The sequence below is a fragment of the Stegostoma tigrinum genome, chromosome 12 (assembly GCF_030684315.1).
Source record: "Stegostoma tigrinum isolate sSteTig4 chromosome 12, sSteTig4.hap1, whole genome shotgun sequence".
Classification (NCBI taxonomy): domain Eukaryota; kingdom Metazoa; phylum Chordata; class Chondrichthyes; order Orectolobiformes; family Stegostomatidae; genus Stegostoma; species Stegostoma tigrinum.
In genome coordinates, this window is record NC_081365.1 from 26,496,748 (window position 1) to 26,516,910 (window position 20,163).

The 20,163-nt window shown below is 41.0% G+C and overlaps 1 protein-coding gene across 7 annotated transcripts in view; it reads left to right on the forward strand.

Annotated features, from left to right (window-relative positions):
• The window catches only part of zgc:152951 (uncharacterized protein LOC569013 homolog), a 57,724-nt gene that overhangs the window by 10,759 nt on the left and 26,802 nt on the right, over positions 1-20,163 (forward strand). For 5 of the 7 annotated variants that reach the window (XM_048540587.2, XM_059650215.1, XM_048540586.2 and 2 more), the window contains exons 2-4: positions 10,171-10,216; positions 13,830-14,248; positions 15,697-15,805. In XM_048540587.2, the coding sequence (XP_048396544.1) occupies positions 13,997-14,248; positions 15,697-15,805 (361 nt within the window). In that variant the 5' untranslated portion in view covers positions 10,171-10,216; positions 13,830-13,996. The remainder of the gene's footprint in view (positions 1-10,170; positions 10,217-13,829; positions 14,249-15,696; positions 15,806-20,163) is intronic. The other 2 variants (XM_048540591.2, XM_048540589.1) reach the window with 1 other exon arrangement.

Consider the following 20,163-nt stretch of genomic DNA (forward strand, 5'->3'; position numbering starts at 1 on the left):
CTTGCAGGAGTCTTATGACTGGGACAAATCTTCACTCAAAAAAACTTCACATCATGCCTCACATTATAAAAAGATACTCCTTGTACAATACAAACATATGAAATAGGAATAAAAGTAGACCATTTGGCTCCTCAGGCCAGGACCCCCATTTAATAAGATTATGACTGAGGACAAATGTTCACTTTACTTACTCTTTTACTTTTTAACTATCTGTCGTGAATCTTGCTATCCATTTCAAACTAACTTCTTCGCGTACACAAGATTCAAACCCTCCTGTTAAGACTGAGCATGCCCACTTAAAAAACTTTAACCCACAGTTAAATGTCTGCCATAAATGCTTTTGAAGGGCAGATAGGGGCTGTAAAAGTGTTGTTATCTGAAGTTTCTTTTCTTTAGGGAAGGTAAATGCCATCCTTACCTGGTCTGACCTACTTGTCGTTAAGATCGACAGCGATGTGGTTACTCTTAAATGCCTTTGTAAATGGCCTAGCAACCCATACAGTTGTATGAACCTCTCAAAAGAGAAAAAAAGAATGAAACCAACTGGTATCAAATAATGCACTGGGAGGGGCAGTTACAAGCATAGCCTTGTTAATCCTGCAAAATCCTCTTTAATAGTATCTGGTGGCTAGTGCCAAACTTGGGTGAGTTGTCTTACAGACTAGTGCAACAGTAGCCTGCTGTAGACATTCTCACAGAATTATGCCTTACACACAATGTACCAAATAATGCCATCACTATGAATAATCCTAGCACAGAGGGAGTGCAGCAAAGATTAATTAGACTGATTCCTGGGGTGGCAGGTTTGTTGAATGAGGAGAGATTGGGTTGACTGGTATCCACTGGTGTTTAGAAGAATGAGAACAATCTTATTGAAACAGAAAATCTCCTACATGACTGGACAGACTGGATGTTGGGTGGGTCGATGTTTTTCATAGTCAGGGCTGTCCAGAAGAAGGTGTCATGATCTTAGGATTTGCATTTAGACTGAGATGGGGAGAAACCTCTCCACAGAAAGGGTGGTGAACCTGTGGAATTCTCTACCACAGAACATTGTAGAGGCCAAGTTGCTGATTATGTTAAAGAAAGAAATAGGTTTTGAGAGATTAAAATTGTTCAAGTATATGTGGAGACAGCGGATACTGTTGAGACAGAGATTCAGCCATGATCATGTTCAATGGTGGAGCAGGGTCAAGGGGGTCAAAAAGCTTACTGTTGCTCTTATTTTTAATGTTTCTATGAGTTGATATGGCCAGGTGATAAGAACATTGGCATGGGGGTATGAAATTTTCTAACTTGAACTATCCACCTCAATACCAGAATTCCAGCCTCTAATGTGTAACCTGTGCCCCACTGCAGTGCGGTTCCAGAGTTTTGATGTTGATATTTTCTGTACTGATGCTGACTGGGTTTCTTAGAGTTCTGGCATTTGTTTCAGATTCATAGCCTTTGCAGTTTATTGTTTTTATTATTTATCCTTTGAATTTAATTTTCTAATTGTTACTTTAGCAGTGAAAAAAAAACCCAATTACTCACAAAACATTGCACTGGCATTAATCATACTGATATACATGTCATGCAAACAGTAATTTGGTTCCCTTCTAGAATAGTTCATACCATCTGAAAAACTACTAACAGAGTCTTCAGGTGGTTACAGTTATTTATTTTACATTCCCAAATTATACAGTGGTAACAGTAATAATAGATTTGATGTCACTGAAGGTGCTTTGTGACTTCATTGAATAGGCTCTGGCTTCAAAACCATTCCTGAGATTTTTTGTTTGCACAAGTGTGGGATGATCTCTGTTGTGGCAGTTTTGATTGGTGATTCAGTGGCATGTGAACCATTATGAATGATATGTATGGGAAGGATGCTAATTTCCTCAGCTTAAGGTTTAATACGTATGTCAAAGATCCCCAACCAGGTAGGCTGGTCACTCTAGTTTCTCGTCTAACCACCTTTCTGCCTATCGGGACAGCAGATTGATTGAGCAAATGGCAAATTGGAGTTGAGTTGCTGATAGTGCCAACGATTGCGAAAGTATACAACAGGATATAGATAGGTTGACGACTTGGGCTCAGAAATGGCAGATGGAGTTTAATCCAGACAAATACAGGTGATGCATTTTGGAGGATCAAATTTAGGTGTGAATTATATCGTAAATGGCAGAACCCTTAGCAAAACTAACATTAAGAAGGATCTGGGTGTGCAGGTTCACAGTTTCCTGAAAGTGACAACACAGGTAACCAAGTTGATTAAGCAGGCATATGGCATATGCTTGCCTTCATCTCCCAGGACATGGAGTACAAGAATTGGCAAAACATGTTGCAGCTATATAAAACCCTTGTTCGGCCACATTTGGAGTATTGTGCGCAGTTTTGGTCACCGCACTACCAGAAAAATGTGGAAACTTTGGAAAGAGTACAGAGAAGGTTCACCAGGGTGTTGTCTGACCTCCAGGGCATTGACTACAAGGAAAACTTAAAAACACTAGGATTGTTTTCACTGGAAAGATAACGGCTGGGGGGAGACCCGATAGAGGTCTACAAAATTATGAGAGACATAGATGAAGTGGATAGTCAGGGGCTTTTTCCCAGGGTGGAAGTTTCAATTGCAAGGGAGCATAAGTTCAAGATCAGAGGGGCAAAGTTTAAGGGAGATGTGCAAGGGAAGTTTTTCATGCAGAGAGTGGTAGCAGCCTGGAATGCACTACCAGAAGAGGTGGTGGAAGCAGGCACATTGAAGACATTTAAGAGGATCTTAGAGGGGTACATGAATAGGGTGGGAATAGAGGGTTTCGGATTGAAAAATGCCAGGTTTTTTTTAATTAATGAGGGCATGATGGTTGGCAGAGGCTTACAGGCTTAGAGGGCGGAAGGAACTTTTCCTGTGCTGTACTCTTCCATTTGTTCATTTGCTCATTTGTTCACATTGAGGCTCCTAGTTCATCACTTAATGGGCCCTAAATGCTGTTGAGCATAGAAGATCTCGTAGATAATGTCATTAGCTCTTAATTACTGAGTTGCAAGAAGAGGGCAAGTAACTGGACCTGTCTGCCCTTCTTGCAACTTTCTCACCACATTTAGTGAGTGCACATTTGCACCCTAGGACAGAATCTTGGGTTTTGTTTTTAGCTAAATCTATGTTTTTCTGACATTTTTGGAAGGTTTGTCACCATGAGGCCTAGTGAGGTCTCTTGCCCAATCTTACCAAACTTATTGCATTAATTACCTTCACCAATCCTGTGGAATCTCTCACATCTGATTCCAGCTGGATCTTACTGTGCACCACTCCTGGACCAACTTGTCACACAGCAGATATCCTGGAATTCACCAGCATCTCTTACACATGCACAACCTTTAAAAGGCCTTTGTATCCAGACAAGGCTGCAGTGGTAGGTCTTCCTCTTCTTCCAGGACCTGCAAGGCCAAGAAAGCAGATCATACCCACCGGGGTCTGAGTTTGACAGCCAAGTTGATGTTATCATATCTGGAAGAATGCCCAGCACTGTCGGAATAAGGTGAATGACCTTCTTCAGTCTGCATGTGAAATTGCCACTGTCATCTTTTTGATACCTCACTACTCAATCTATTACTGTACCTACCTCCTACCAAGGTGCATGCTCTACCACCTTCACTTAATAGCTGCAACACCTCACCCAACTCATTGCCATCCACCTCAACTTCCACCAACACTAACCTTGTGTGCCTTCTCAGCTGACTATTCATTCACTTGGGACACCTGACAACAGGAATCAGAAGTAATACCTGTGCCACCCACTTTTGTCCCCGAAATACCTATCTTTCTCTCTCATTCCAGGAAAAAAAAGATGCAGAATAGGGCAGAAAACTTGAGCAGCCTGAAATTCAGCTCCTTACTCTTTGTGGAGAGCACATTGACTCTGACTGCCTCCAAGTGGGCTTGAATTGACTAAGGTCTTCTGCCAATCATGGCAAGTTTCAAGGCAAGACAGAAGTAATATGAGCTTCAGATCTTGGGCTGAGGGTCAAAACAAAAAGCAAAGCACAGTAACCCAAGGCAGTGATGCTGTGAGCATCCAGCTAGCCTCAGAGTGAGTGAGTGAATGTCTGCCAGTGAGGAGCCTGGAGATGCAGCCTGGAGCTTGGTGCATGTTCCTAAGCGCACACATTATGATACAACATTATAATGATAGTTGTCAGTGCAGCATTGGAATTCAGGAACATCCTGCATGTGGAGATGTGCCATGAGGTTTGTTAGAGGTTGGCACATGTCAGCTGTCAGTCGCTGTGGATGTGGTGTTTGTGTGTGTAGTCAGTAATCATGGCGTGTGATTTTGACATGTTGATGCCTTGTGTTCAACATGGAGGTCATTTGGAGCAAGTGGTAAGCTGACTTTGTCAGGGATTCACTCTGGTTTCCAAGTCAAGTTTTCTCAAAAACTAGCTTGTTTGGTCAGATAGAAATCTGAATATTAATGTGATGAGTTGTTGCTGTCAATAAAATGTTGAACAAGCAATAATCTCCCTTATTTGGCGGTTTAGCACTGCCTAGCAAGAAACTCAGCATGCTGCTTGCGAAAATCTTAAAATATTGCATCTGGTGCTCCTGACATCAAGGTGGGCCCCTTGTCTTAATCTGTCCCAAATCTCACTATAGCCCACACTGCTGAGACCCCTATATGATTCAACTCATCATTTACAGCAAACAATAGCTTGACTATTTTGATGACTGCTATTTTGACGACATGTATAGGCAAGTTTTCTACATAAATGTGAGAAATAAATGCAAGAGTTTGCAAAAGATTGAAATTAATTCTATAAAGCAAAAGGTTGCTTTATAGAATTAAGGTCAACTCTTCAAACATGATTTGAGTCACCATGGTGGTGAATGTTTCGATAGTAAATATACTTAGGCTTGTGAATGTTTTTACTTAGATTTTTGTTTAAAAAGGTCAGCTGTTTAGGTTTCTACTATTAACCTAGGATTTCTAAAGTAGTTCCTGCTGAGAACAATTTAAATTAAGAAGTGATGATGGAAACCAAAACCAGAAGGACTACATACACCAACAGTTCCTTTTTATTGGCATTGTTCTCTCAAATTATTTTGTTTGCAACAGAAATTGTACACTCAGTTCCTATTTCAATTGTGTAAAATGGAGAGCAGTTAATAAAATTTAGTAAAATCAACAAGAAAGTATGTGATTTCTAGAAGTTAAGCACTTTGAAGCGTATGGGATAATGCAGGGAAATTAATATCACCGAAATTGATCAGCCATGATCTAGTCACATAGTGAAGCAGACATGAATGGCCAAATTGTCTACTTCTCCTATTTCCCATGGTCATATGTTCCCTATGAAAATCAGAGAAAAAAGGAAGAAAGTGGAAAAGAACCAACAGATTGAATGTTTAACAGAAAGAATGAGGGAGCAAACGAGGGACAAGCTGAGAAACAGTTACAGGAAATGTAATGAGTGCATTGCAATACTTTGGGAAATCAGTTAAAGATGATGCAAGAACAACCGTCAGTAAATTTGTAAACCTTGTATTAGTCAACCATTGTTAGTTTAATCTTGCACTTTGCTTCAAGTTCACAACAGAAATGGTTCAATTGAAATCATACCTTTTATGTCTGAGTCTTGTTGACCCCTAACATTTAGCTTTTTTGAACTGTTTTGTCCCAGTTCATGATATTATTTGCAGTCATCAAGGACGGTACCACGAGAACACACATTATCAGCAAATAAATTTGCTGAATCTCTCGTCAAAATCATCATGCATTGCTTTATTTGGTTTTTTGTTTGATAATGTTCCCAAGGTGTGACTTGGTGTTTTACTGTTTTCAATTTTATAAATGAAAGTGTTGCTATACAGTTTTGGACACTTCCCAGATTTCTCCTGGATTTACAATTTCTTTAATCCAGCACTGTTTGATTTGTGAAAGACCAAGGCCTGGATTTGTGTTTCCAAGGTGGGTGGTATGATTTGGAAAATTTCCCAGGTTGGGAGAAACTTCCCCCAAATGCAGTCATCATCATTTCACCATGAGGGAAGAAGCTGTTGGTGTGTTTGCTCACCCTGAGATGCAGATGGCAGGGAGTCATAGGAACCGGTTAATGCTAATTTGGACCATTTAAATGCTCTCGGTTGTTTTGTTGCAAATAAGGCCATTCAGCCCTCACCTAATCAAATTTATTGCTCAGTCCACCCACTCCATATGCTACCTGCATGATTGCATGCCAATTTAATGCAAACCCTTTCCCCACATTCACCCATGGCCCTGATAGATCCTATGGCAACTTAATTTCAACTCATGTCAACCTTCAGCTACCTCATGTACCCTTATAGCCACCTTGTCAACTTAATGCAAAATCATGACCCCACACACCATTATAACCTAAATGCCAACTTAATGCCAACTCATGCTACCCTACCACTACATCTTGCTCTTACAATCTCCATGGCAAACCATAGTATGTGCCATGAGCCACGATGTAATAAAGTAAAATAGTGGTTTGATTACTGACTGTAACCTTAACCTGAGTAAAGATTACTCCCACTCAACACTTTATAAAATATCCTCAAAGGCTGAATAAGCAGACGTGTATTCATAACCTATAATACCGTAATAGCAAATCCTTTAATAACCTCTTTGAATGCAGTTGTGAAGTTAGGACGCTATACTGAGATAATTATAGAACATAGAACATAGAACATAGAACAGTACAGCACAGAACAGGCCCTTCAGCCCACAATGTTGTGCCGACCATTGATCCTCATGGATGCACCCTCAAATTTCTGTGACCATATGCATGTCCAGCAGTCTCTTAAATGACCCCAATGACCTTGCTTCCACAACTGCTGCTGGCAACGCATTCCATGCTCTCACAACTCTCTGCGTAAAGAACCTGCCTCTGACATCCCCTCTATACTTTCCACCAACCAGCTTAAAACTATGACCCCTCGTGCTAGCCATTTCAGCCCTGGGAAATAGTCTCTGGCTATCAACTCTATCTATGCCTCTCATTATCTTGTATACCTCAATTAGGTCCCCTCTCCTCCTCCTTTTCTCCAATGAAAAGAGACCGAGCTCAGTCAACCTCTCTTCATAAGATAAGCCCTCCAGTCCAGGCAGCATCCTGGTAAACCTCCTCTGAACCCTCTCCAAAGCATCCACATCTTTCCTATAATAGGGCGCCCAGAACTGGACGCAGTATTCCAAGTGCGGTCTAACCAAAGTTTTATAGAGCTGCAACAAGATCTCACGACTCTTAAACTCAATCCCCCTCTTAATGAAAGCCAAAACACCATATGCTTTCTTAACAACCCTGTCCACTTGGGTGGCCATTTTAAGGGATCTATGTATCTGCACACCAAGATCCCTCTGTTCCTCCACGCTGCCAAGAATCCTATCCTTAATCCTGTACTCAGCTTTCAAATTCGACCTTCCAAAATGCATCACCTCGCATTTATCCAGGTTGAACTCCATCTGCCACCTCTCAGCCCATCTCTGCATCCTGTCAATGTCCCGCTGCAGCCTACAACAGCCCTCTACACTGTCAACGACACCTCCGACCTTTGTGTCGTCTGCAAACTTGCTGACCCATCCTTCAATTCCCTCGTCCAAGTCATTAATAAAAATTACAAACAGTAGAGGCCCAAGGACAGAGCCCTGTGGAACCCCACTCACCACTGACTTCCAGGCAGAATATTTTCCTTCTACTACCACTCGCTGTCTTCTGTTGGCCAGCCAATTCTGTATCCAAGCAGCTAAGTTCCCCTGTATCCCATTCCTCCTGACCTTCTGAATTATATGTAATGAAAAGCAGTTAAGCATTAACAATGACATGATAGCCCTTTGGGAAATGTCAGCAAAAAGCTATTATACTTACAATAAGGTCATCATCAAAGGCAGGCTTTTAAAATTTTTTAAAGGGTTGGAGATTTAAATAACTTTGCATTTTAACATTTTCTATGCATAATCATTACAACAATCAATGTCTGCTCTTAAGAATTGTGATTCCCACACAATGGATTAAGGCCCTTGCTACAGTGAAAATTCAGGCAGTTTGTACTGAGTGTAAATGAACCTGCAGTGTTTTGTTTCTCTAGTGTGTGTTTGTGTGTAGTGTGAGAAAGACATACCCTATCCTACTAATCCAACAGTAAAATTGGGATCTGCTGGAAATCAGTGCTCTGCAAATATTCAGGCCCCCATTTTTTTTACATTTTATTTTGCAAAGACTCTTTAATCTTTCTATTTGCGTGTTTGACCAAACAAGTTGACACTCATTTTATAGCAATTTTTCAGAGTCAGTTATGAAAAGTTTAAGAAGGTTAGAGAATGTCCAGTGTGCTTCCATTGTGTAAGAAGGGCAGTAGGAATAAACCAGGAAATCATAGATCGGTGAGCCTTCCATCAGGGCAGGGAAATTATTGGAGAAAATTCTTAGGAACGAGATTTACTTGCACTTGGAAAAAAATGACTTATTAAGGGTAGTCAGTGTGGTTTTGTGTGGGGGAAGTCTAATCTCGCCAATTTGATTGAAGTTTTTAGGAAGTGATGAAGATGATTGATGAAGGTAGGGCAGTGGATGGTGTCTTTCTTGACAAAGTCCCTCAGTGGATGCTGGTCCAGAAGATTAAGTCACATGAAATCCATGGTGAGTTTGTAAGTTAGATACAAAATTGGCTTGGTCATAGAGATTGTTGAGGAGAGCTGTTTTTTTGACTGGCTGTCTATGATCATTAGTGTTCAACAAGGATCAATGTTAGATCTCTTGTTTGAAATCTATATAAATGATTTGGATATAAATGTCAATAGTCAAATTAGTAAGTTTGCATATAACACAAGAATTGGTGAACCTGTGAATACTGAGGAACGTTTTTAAAGGATTCAGCAAGATATAAATCAGTTGGAAAGTTGGGCAGAAAATTGCAGATGGGAGTTTAATCTAGACAAGTGAGAGGTGATGCAAATTTTAGGAAGTCAAAAACAAGAGGAAAGTATACAGTAAATGGCAGGATTCTTAGGAGCAAAGATACAGCAGGACCTTGGGGTGCAAGTCTATAGCTCCTTGAAAGCAGCAGCAGAAGTGGATAAAGTGATAAAGAAGGCATTTGGCAAGCTTCATTAGTCAGTGCATTGAGTATAAAAGTTGTGGTATAAAACTTTAGTCAGCCCACAGTTGGAGTATTGTGTGCAGTTTTGGCCGTCACATTAGAGAAAGGATGTGGAGGCTTTGGAGAAGGTGCAGAAGAGGTTTACCAGGATGTTGCCTGGATTGGAGTAAATTAACTATAAGGAGATGTTGATCAAACTTGGATTGTTTTTGCTGGAGAGTTGGAGGCCAGGGGTGACCTGATAGAAGATAATAAAATTATGATAGGCATGGATAGAGTGATAGTCAGTCTTTTTCCCAGGGTGGAAATGGCATGTACTAGGGGACATAGATTTATGGTGAAAGAAAGAAAGTTTAAAGATGTGTGAGGCACTTTTTTTTTTACACAGAGGGTTGTATGTGCCTGAAAGGCACTGCCAAGGGAGGTGGTAGGAGTGTAAATGATAGCAATGTTTAAGAGTTATTTAGACAAATAAATTAACAGGCAGGGAGAAGAGGGATATGGGCTGTGTGCAAGTGAATGGGATTAGTTTAGAATGGCATCATGGTCAGCTGGGACATGGTGAGCCAAATGGCCTTTTCCTGTGCTCTACTGTTCTATGCCAGTCATGTTAAATGAGATAACACTGTCAGGGGAAAGCTGAACCTGTTGACTCACTATTTTTCCCTTTAACTTTGCAGTCTTAAATAATTAGCAATGTTTATGCTACTAGATAAACTATTGTGCCATTACGTTCTCCCCAATCATGTTTATCTTGTCCAGACAGTATTATCTGAAAACAATCACAGTGCCTGTAACCTTGATGAGCTGGTTTGCTGGCTCTGAATGGAATTTAGAACCATTGTGTGAGTCCTTTAATCTAAGAATATTGTCTGAATTTAGTGGAATTTCTCTTTTTGTTCCTCAAAATGAAGCAGGACATTCAGAACACATTTCAAGTCATTACTTGAGTCGCTACTAATTCCGCTGAAATTGACTTACATAAGTCTTCAGAAAGAAGAGAAATTTTGGAGAAAAATATTGGATATTTTGAAGAGGTCTTATTTGCAGTGTGTTCTTCTCTACAGGTCTTAAATGGTCCAATCCACTAAGTTACTGGAACATGTTGGCTCTGTAAGTTTTTTTTAAGAAGTAATTTTAAAAAGCATTTAAACTGTTGCAAATTGTAACATCGAGTTTGTACACAGTTATCTATGCTAAAATCTCAACACTTATCTCAATTACCTACATGATGAATTATCCAAAATTGGTTATTATGATTGCATTTGTATATGTTTAATTCTTAATACGGACACTTAGCACAGTGCGTAGAACGTCTTGATTGGAGATACAGGATTGTCCTTTTGAGGATTGTATCTAACAGGCTCTAGGGATCCTTTCCCCTGCTCACCATTAACCTGTCCAGTGAAAACCAACAGCTAGATGCTTGGAGTGGACATTTCTCGCTATCAGTTAAATGCTTGTTCTGTCAGGTGAGGGTCTTAAGTGATAATTATCGTGGAGGAGACTCAGTTGGCTCACTGGTGGGCGAGGCAGTTGACACCACCTTCCACTGGTACAGTGAAAATAAAAAAAAGTGCCATAATAGATCAACAGCAGTAATAAGAAATCAATAGAGTTCACTTGTTAGTTAAATAGCATCTATAATTAAAAGTAGATTAAATCTGAAGAAAAAGACATTCACAATGTTTATAAACAATAGAGAAATGTGACTGAAAGAGAATATGATGACTTTAGAAAAGAGACTGAAAGTAGTCAATTAAAAATGCAGAGGAAATCTAAAATGAAAAAAAACAGAAAAATAAATTAAATATGCTATGAACAAATTTAATTAGGGTCAGATAAACTCTCAAAATGATACTGAAATGATAGAGATTATGTAACCACAATATGATTGAATTTTACTTTCAATTTGGAAAAGAGAAGTTTGGTTCTAAGACGAATCTTTTCAACTTAAATAAAGACAACTATGTGGCTATAAAGGTGAGCCAGCTGAAGTGAACTGGTATGTCGGGCTAAGACATAGATCAGTTCAACTGTGTTGAATCTTTTTTGGCTAAGTTTTGAACTTTTTTTTGCCTTCAGGCCTAGCTTTTTTGCTGAATCTTACCAAACTCGGCTCATTAATTGCCTAGCAAGCCCCTGTGGCATGTCTCCATCCGATTCCTACCCTATCTTATCATGCATCATTCCAGAACATCTTGCCACTTAGCACCTATCCACTATAACAATGATATTCCTTGTGCCCACTGTATCTTTGTAAGCCCATTGTACACCCAGACAAACACTGTCAGTCCAGAGCTGTCCTTCATGATTCCTGACTGAGATGTGGCAGACAGAGGGAAATTAGTGCATGTTTTGAGGGAAGGGACTTAGAGGTCCTGCTGGGTGGTATAGTGCAGAAATAGGACTTCGTCTTACTCCAGGACTAGCAGTGAAGGCCACGACACCAGACCATGCAGCCTAGGCTGCGATTGCCACCTCGATTAAAGGAGTCTCAGCCATCTGGAGGAATGCTCAGCCCTGTAGGAAGAAGTTCAATGATCTCCATTCTTCCAGGATAAGTCCAATCATCTTCTCTCTGGTACCTGACACTGACTGGATCTCTGCCACTTGACCTACCTCCTACTAAAACTCATGATCTGCCACTGTCACTAATGGCTGCAATATCTTGCCTCACTCACTGTCTCCCACCACAAGACCCTGATTTCACTAATTGTCTGTACCCTCTGCCCCTGCTGGGTCATTTCCCCACATTCATCAACAGTAACAGCTGGGCCACCCACTTTGATCTTGTAACACTTGCCTCCCTCCTGTTCCTGGTGGGTAAACAGTCCACGATAATACCTTGCACCATACGATCCTAAAAAAGTGGATCCTTTCTTGTAATTTTCTAAAAATCTTTGGCATTTTTCTGGTATTTCTCCAGAATCCAATGTGTCACCCCTATTCAAAAAGGGAGGAAAGCAAAATGTGGGCAATTACAAACTGATTAGAGTAACATCTTGTTATTGGAAAAATGTTGGAATTACTTATTAAGTAAGGAATAACAGCACATTTGAAAAGTCATAATCTAATCAAGTAGAATCAGCATGGTTTTGTAGTAGGGAAATCATGTCCGACTAATTTATTTGAGTTTTTTGAGGAAATTTTAACCAGAGTGGATAGAGGTGAATCAGAATATGTACTGTATTTGGACTTCCAGAAGGCATTCAACACTGTACCTCACAACAGGCATGAGATAAGAGGCCATGGTGTTGGAGGTAGTGTATTGATAAGAATATTGATAAACATGGCTTAGAAAGGGTGGTCGCTGGGAAGTTGTTTCTGTTAGGTGGGGAGACTTGGACCCATGGGTATAGCCTTACAATTAGAGGGGGTCAATTTAGAATGAAAGTGAGGAGACATTTCTTCAGCTAGAGAGTGGTGGGCCTGTGGAATTCATTGCCATGGAGCATAGTGGAGACCGGGATGTTAAATGTCTTCAAGGCAGAGATTGATAATTTCTTGCGAGATCAAGAAATTAAGGTCTACGGGGAGAGTGCGGATAAGTGGATGTGAAATGCCCATCAGCCATGATTAAATGGTGGAGTGGACTCGATGGGCCGAATTGCCTTACTTCCACTCCTATGTCTTATGGTCTTAATAGAGAATTGACTAATGGGCAGGAAACAGTGAGCTAAGACAGGGATAACAAAGTGTGGAGCTGGATGAACACAGCAGGCCAAGCAGCATCTCAGGAGCACAAAAGCTGACGTTTTGGGCCTAAACCCCTCATCAGAAAGTTAAGACAAGGAGTTTTTTTTTCAGGTTTGTGACCAGTAAACAGTGGGGTCCCACAGCGATCAGTGCTGAGACCACGATTGTTTACAATAAATATTAATGATTTGGAGGAAGAAAGTGAATGTACTTTAGCCAGACATAAATGGACTGTTTATAAAGGAGTGTTTTAGGATTAATAGGATTATATTTTTACAGTCTGTTTAAAAATCTTTGAATTTTGTTATAAGTAGATTGCTTTATTCTATTTTATCTTCATTTCGTTTGTTAAGAAACTTCAGTTGTACTTGCATTTCATCAAGAGGTCAATGTTGAAATCAAACAAAATCAAATATGATCTATTCAGTTAGGTTTCAGCCTGGGATCTCACTTGTCCAGTAATAACATCTGACTTGTGATGTAGTAACATAACCACTGAGCTACCTTCAGATATATGCATTTGTCTGCTCAGCTTGCTTAACAGCATCTCTGCTGGACTCTTTGACTTTTCACCTGAATCGATTAACATTGGGAAACCTTAAAATTCAAACCCACACTATCAGCTCAATACAGTGGGAAGATCTGCACCAACATGTATAACCATCAAAATATGTAGAAATCCCAACTTATTTATTGTAGTATGTTCTATACATTGTCTACAATTCCCATTTTATTTTAGAGAATGATATTACTATTTTACCAACTTGGGATAAACTTTATTTCTGTGTTAAAAGTGGTAAAATGTTCAGTGGTTATAGGAAGTAAGAACAGAGTTTAGGGAGTGAACATTTTTTTAATTGTCTGTGCTTGAGTGTACCAGGGTAATGTGAGATAGGTGATCTCACTTCAAAAGTAACTTACTTTTGTGACGTGTTTTAAAATGACCTGAGGCTGTGAAACGCAGCACTTAAATACAAACATTTTTTCCCTGTAATCTGAGCTCATTTATGACCATTGTTTATTTCAGAAATTGAGAATTCATTGCCGGGGACAGGGAAAGGAAGGAACCCAAGGAAAGCAGTGTTTATACACCACAGTTAATGACTTACTGCACAAGGCAGCTGTGAAAAAAGTCCACAGCAGGATAAAAACAAATGCGGATTGGCAATACATTCTTCAGACAACAAATCTGAAATGGAGACGGAGGAGCCCGTGGCCCTGCAGGAATTAGAAGGCAGGATTACAGTTTACACTATTACAGGGTGTCTTCATTGCATACGGGCCAAAGCTCACTTGAATAATCTGGGTCTCCCGTTTGTTGAAGTCAATATAAAGGAAAGTCCTGAGATGCATCAACAGATTATCAATCTCACTGGGCGCTTAACTGTACCGCAAATCTTCTTTAACAACATCCATGTTGGTGGAAACAATGATTTCATGAATTTGGTAAGTATAATTGTTTATAAACATACAATCATATGGTAATACAATAAGTGAATAGGATGTTTCCATTTTGTTTGTTCAAGCGTCAATGTAACTAGCACTTTTATTTGTTTATTCAAGGACAAAAATGTTAGTATCAGAGAAGAAAACTGCCAAAGTGACTGTGCTGGGTTAATGGATATTGCGAAAATTAAAAGGTGCCTCAAAGTCCATTAAGTGTTGTGATCTATCTCTGAATTAAAATGTCAAAGTACAAACTGGTTCACCTCATCTGTTGCAGCTTTATTAGATTGTCAAGGATAATTTTGTTCTGTGTTGAGAGTATGTAATTATAAACTGAAAGATGGGAACATTGATGTGAAAGCAAAGCAGTTTACCAACTATTGTAGTTTGTGAATAGTCCCTAAGGCGTTGAAAGTTTTAATCTTTTTTGCATCTTTCTGCATCAGCAGATAGAACAGATATCCATTCTGTTGAATCAACTGGTTCAACCTGTTCTGACGTTACAAAATATTTGAAATCTTTTAAGGTTCATTTGCCTCTGCCCTTCTTGGTTCAATATACTATTGTGTAAGACAAAAAAAAAGCTGTGCAAATCATCAGGCCAGACAACATTTTTGTTTCTCTCTCCACCTATGCTGCCTGAATGTTCGCAGTGTTTGCTGCATTAACTTAATAACCAGTATGCTGGTGTGAATAAGGAGTAATATAAATTGTAGTTAGAAATCTAGCTGAGATTGTCACTGTGCAGTGATTTTCACAGAAAAGCAAAGCAATATAAGTTAAATAAAAACAGCAAGTGCTAGAAATACTCAATTAGAATCTGTGGAGAATTAATGTTTTAGATGACCCTTCATTACAGCTTTGGAGATAACCTGTGTCCCAACAATATGAAAACTAACAATGAATAGAATTAGGTGCATATCCAATAAAAAAAACTTTGAGTGCACTAACAGCTGATTAAATGAGGCCCCTCTAACTTTTAGGCCTGATTCCGTCCTTCCATTAAAATCTGTCATGATTATCACAGGCCTTTCTGACATGCTTGAATTACTTCCTCCTTCATGTTCCAACTTATTACAGGAGCATACTGATTACTAAATTAATGCTGTCATTGTCTCAATAAGGAAGGAATAGATGGAGAAATGGAAAATAAATGACTAGAAAGTTGGCTGTACAAAGGTAATAAGTTTTGCTTTAAAGGTACCTAATAGAATGCAAGTTTTCTTGTGGACAGAAGATTTCTACCGATTATCACAATTTGAAATGTTTGATGGCAATATCTTAAGAATGGCCACTTCTAGGAATACATCTGTGTTTATACAACTGTCTCAACAGCTTTCTGTTGGATTAAAAGCTATGAGCAGTTCTACAAATGAACATTGCAATGTACCTTTTTCAGATTACTGCAGTACAGTAATAAGAAACTAAATTGCTCCTTTTTTCACCAGTCAAAAGATGAACTTGACAGGCTGATTGACACAGTTAAAAATAATCCAGTACCTCCTGATGCACCACCAATCCCTGAACCAGAAACTGCTGTAAAAAAAGCAACTGAAGGTAAGTAGAAAAGTAAATAACATGCATAATTAAATATAACTATTAAGGTGAGTACACCAGCCAAATATGACAGGCTGCTGTGTGTAACTTTTGTTTTATATTCGGTCTACGTTCAGTTGAATACTAAAAGCAGAAAAGTATTCAATGTATCCTGAAATATTCCAGACTGAATGAAGGATGCCTCAATTTATAAAATATTATAGTATTGTTAAATAACAACATTAAAATGATCCACCTGAATGAGGCACTAAACATTGGGAAAACTTGAAACAGAGTCCTGGAGCTCATAAGTGCAGACAAAGGCTCTTCAGTCCACTGAGAGAAGGGAAAGGAATGGTGGGGGGAGAAAGGGAACAGTGGGAGTGAACAGCAGAGGTGAATGGATAGGTGGAGAAGGAGCCCAGAGAGAGAGAGAGAGATATGAAAGGGGTAGGTAAGAAAGGAGATTAAGGATAGCAGAAGAGAAGGAAAACTGAATAAGTGGTAATAAGAGCTAAGAATGAGAAAATGGGTTAGCTGTGTTGAATGCCATTCACATAAGGTGATTATGGACCTAGGAGTACATGGGACTAGGTGACTGTGCTAAAAACAAACCATGTGTTAACATGACCAGGTGTAGGGTGGATAAAAAGTCATGGAAAGATGGAATCAGGCTCAAAAGTTGAATGCAATGTTGAACCCGAGGAGGTACAGGGTTCCTAAGTGGAAAATGAGACGTTGTTCTTCAAGCTTGTACTGAGGATTGCTGGAACACTACAGCAGGCTCGCGACAGAAATGTTGGTGTGGAAACACGGAGGTGTGTTGAAGTGACACACAACTGAAAGCTCAGGGTCATTTTTGCGAATTGAGCAAAGTGATCACTAAGCCTGTGCTTCGCATCCCTAGTGTAGAGGAGACCACATTGTCAACAAGACTAGTTTGAATGAAGTGCATGTAAATCGCTGCTTCAAATGGAGGGTATGACAGGTGCCTTGGATAGTGAGGAGGGAGAAAGTAAACGACAGTTATTATACTTTCTGAGATTGCATAGGACAGTGGCATGGGAGTGTGAGAGGATGTTGGGAATGGAGGAAGTGTGCTGCTGAAAGTCCTGGAGGGAATGGTCCCAACGAATGCTGACAAGGAATAGGAGGGGTATATGTGTTTGGTCACAGGATCCAATTGGAGGTGAAAAAACCCAAGACATTTTTCCATCCCCACCCTTGTCCGCTTTCCGAAGAGATCACTCTCTCCGTGACTCCCTTGTTCGCTCCACACTGCCCTCCAACCCCACCACACCCGGCACCTTCCCCTGCAACCGCAGGAAGTGCTACACTTGCCCCCACACCTCCTCCCTCACCGCTATCCCAGGCCCCAAGATGACTTTCCATATTAAGCAGAGGTTCACCTGCACATTTGCCAATGTGGTATACTGCATCCATTGTACCCGGTGTGGCTTCCTGTACATTGGGGAAACCAAGCGGAGGCTTGGGGACCGCTTTGCAGAACACCTCCACTCGGTTCGCAACAAACAACTACACCTCCCAGTCGCGAACCATTTCAACTCCCCCTCCCATTCTTTACATGACATGTCCATCATGGGCCTCCTGCAGTGCCACAATGATGCCACCCGAAGGTTGCAGGAACAGCAACTCATATTCCGCTTGGGAACCCTGCAGTCCAATGGTATCAATGTGGACTTCACCAGCTTCAAAATCTCCCCTTCCCCCACCGCATCCCAAAACCAGCCCAGCTCGACCCCTCCCCCCACTGCATCACACAACCAGCCCAGCTCTTCCCCTCCCCCCACTGCATCCCAAAACCAGTCCAACCTGTCTCTGCCTCCCTAACCTGTTCTTCCTCTCACCCATCCCTTCCTCCCACCCCAAGCCGCACCTCCATTTCCTACCTACTAACCTCATCCCACCTCCTTGACCTGTCCGTCTTCCCTGGACTGACCTATCCCCTCCCTACTTCCCCACCTATACTCTCCTCTCCACCTATCTTCTTTTCTCTCCATCTTCGGTCCGCCTCCCCCTCTCTCCCTATTTATTCCAGAACCGTCACCCCATCCCCCTCTCTGATGAAGGGTCTAGGCCCGAAACATCAGCTTTTGTGCTCCTGAGATGCTGCTTGACCTGCTGTGTTCATCCAGCTCCACACTTTATTATCTTGGATTCTCCAGCATCTGCAGTTCCCATTATCTCTGATACAATTATAGCTGACCATCTTTTGGATGCGGAGGCTGGTAGGTGGTAAGTGGGGACCAAATGGGCACCATCATTGTAGTGGGAGGAAAGAGGAGTTCTGAGGACAGAAGTGCAAGAGATGGGTCGCATATGGAAAGGTCCCTGTTAACCATGAAAGTGGGGAATCCTTGTGGTCCAATTCAGTACCAATGACATTGGTAGGAAGGGCATGTGATTCTACAATCAGAATTTAGGGAGGTATGTAGAAAGTTAGAAAGTAGATCACAAAGTTTTAATCTCTGGATTACTCCCAGTGCCATATGCAAGTGAGTACAGAAATTGCAGGATGAGGCAGGTGAATTTGTGTCTGGAAAAATTGGTGTCAAATTGAGGATTTTAGATTCCTGGCATATTGGCACTGGCCGTTGGGAAGATGGACGCCTGTTGAAGACAGACAAGTTGCACCTGAACAAAGCTGAGACAAAGGTTCTTGCAGTTTTGCTAATGCTTTTGGGAGGGTTTCAATCTGATTTGGCAGGGATCTGGGAACCAAGGGAGAATGGTAGAGGAATGTAAGAACAGGAGTAAGCCATTCAGCACTACGAGCCTGTTCCAGCGTTCAGTAAGATCATGGCTGATCAGTAGCACAACTCCACATACCTGTCTTTGGTCCATACTCCTTAATGCCTTTGCTTAATAAAAACTTTGTCTCAGATTTACCAGGGCTTGAAAAATGCTGAGGAATACAGCTGTCACTAGCATGGAGTTTAATAAGTTAACAGATGAAGTTGGAGAAAGGGAGAAAAATATCAAATCAAAAACAGAGTAGCCGTGCATGTATGTGATGCATGGTGTACAATAAATAAGGCTGGGGAGTTACAGGTGCAGATTGCCATGTCAAAATATGATGTGGCAACAGAAGAGATCTGGCTCAAGAAAGCACAAGGCTAGGTTTAAATATTTCTGGGTATAATTTATTCAGGAAAGATAGAAAAGAAAGGAATATGGGGAAGTAGTCTGATTAAGGGGTATAACTGCAATACTGGAGCAAGAGGATGTCTCAGATAGTTCAAAGACAGCATGAGGAAGGAGGAGGTGAAAGGGCAAGTATTAACTTCTGAGATTGCCTCACGCCATCATGGCAATTCCTATTCAGTGTTAAGACTGATAGCAGAGTGGACCAGAATGTTGTGTAGGGAACAGTGCTGACGGAATGCTGATATTGGAGGAGAGAGAAAGGTATGTTTGCTAAGGATATCCTTCTGGAGGTGGCAGTAATGGCAAAGGATGATCCTCTTAAAATGCACTGAGTGGTGGATGGAAAGTGAGGACAGGGGAGGCCTATCGCTGGTCAGGGAGGTGTGGGAAGAAGGGTTGAGGGCAGGAGTGTAACTAACAGATCAGACACGGCCGACTGCCCTGTCCGCGATGGGTAGGTGGCAGGGTGTGGTTAAGGAGTTGTGCATTTGTAACAGATATTGATGGATAGCCTATCTCCAGAAATGGAAACAGTGAATTCAAGTAAAGTGAAGGTGAGACACGGATGGAAAATGGGAGTAAAATCAATGAATCTTTCCAATTCTGGACACATGCAAAAAGCAGTAGCAATGTTATTATTAATGTACCGGGAGAAGATTTACGTGTTGGGGGCAGCCCAAGCAGGGTTGGAACAATTCCACGTGTCCCACAAAGAGACACATTGATGTACGCATAGCCACAGCTTTGACTTGGAGAAATTTTTTTCCCTGATCTCCACACTTGTTCATTTGCACCAAACGAATACTATATGTGAGCTTTTTCACCCCACTGTCTCAGCTGAACTATTAATGCTCATAAGCTTCTCTTAAGCCCCTAACCTCTTCCCTCAACACAGAACCAGTGACCTTCCACCTATTTTAATTCCTGAGCCCTGACTCCAACACTTAGCTGCCTGGTAGTTCTTATACAGCTACCTGGGGTCTAACAGAAAGTTATTCAATTGCTGTGTGAGTGATAATGGAACTGCAGATGCTGGAGAATCCAAGATAATAAAGTGTGGAGCTGGATGAACACAGCAGGTCAAGCAGCATCTCAGGAGCACAAAAGCTGACGTTTCGGGCCTAGACCCTTCATCAGAGAGGGGGCTGGGGTGAGGGTTCTGGAATAAATAGGGAGAGAGGGGGAGGCGGACCGAAGATGGAGAGAAAAGA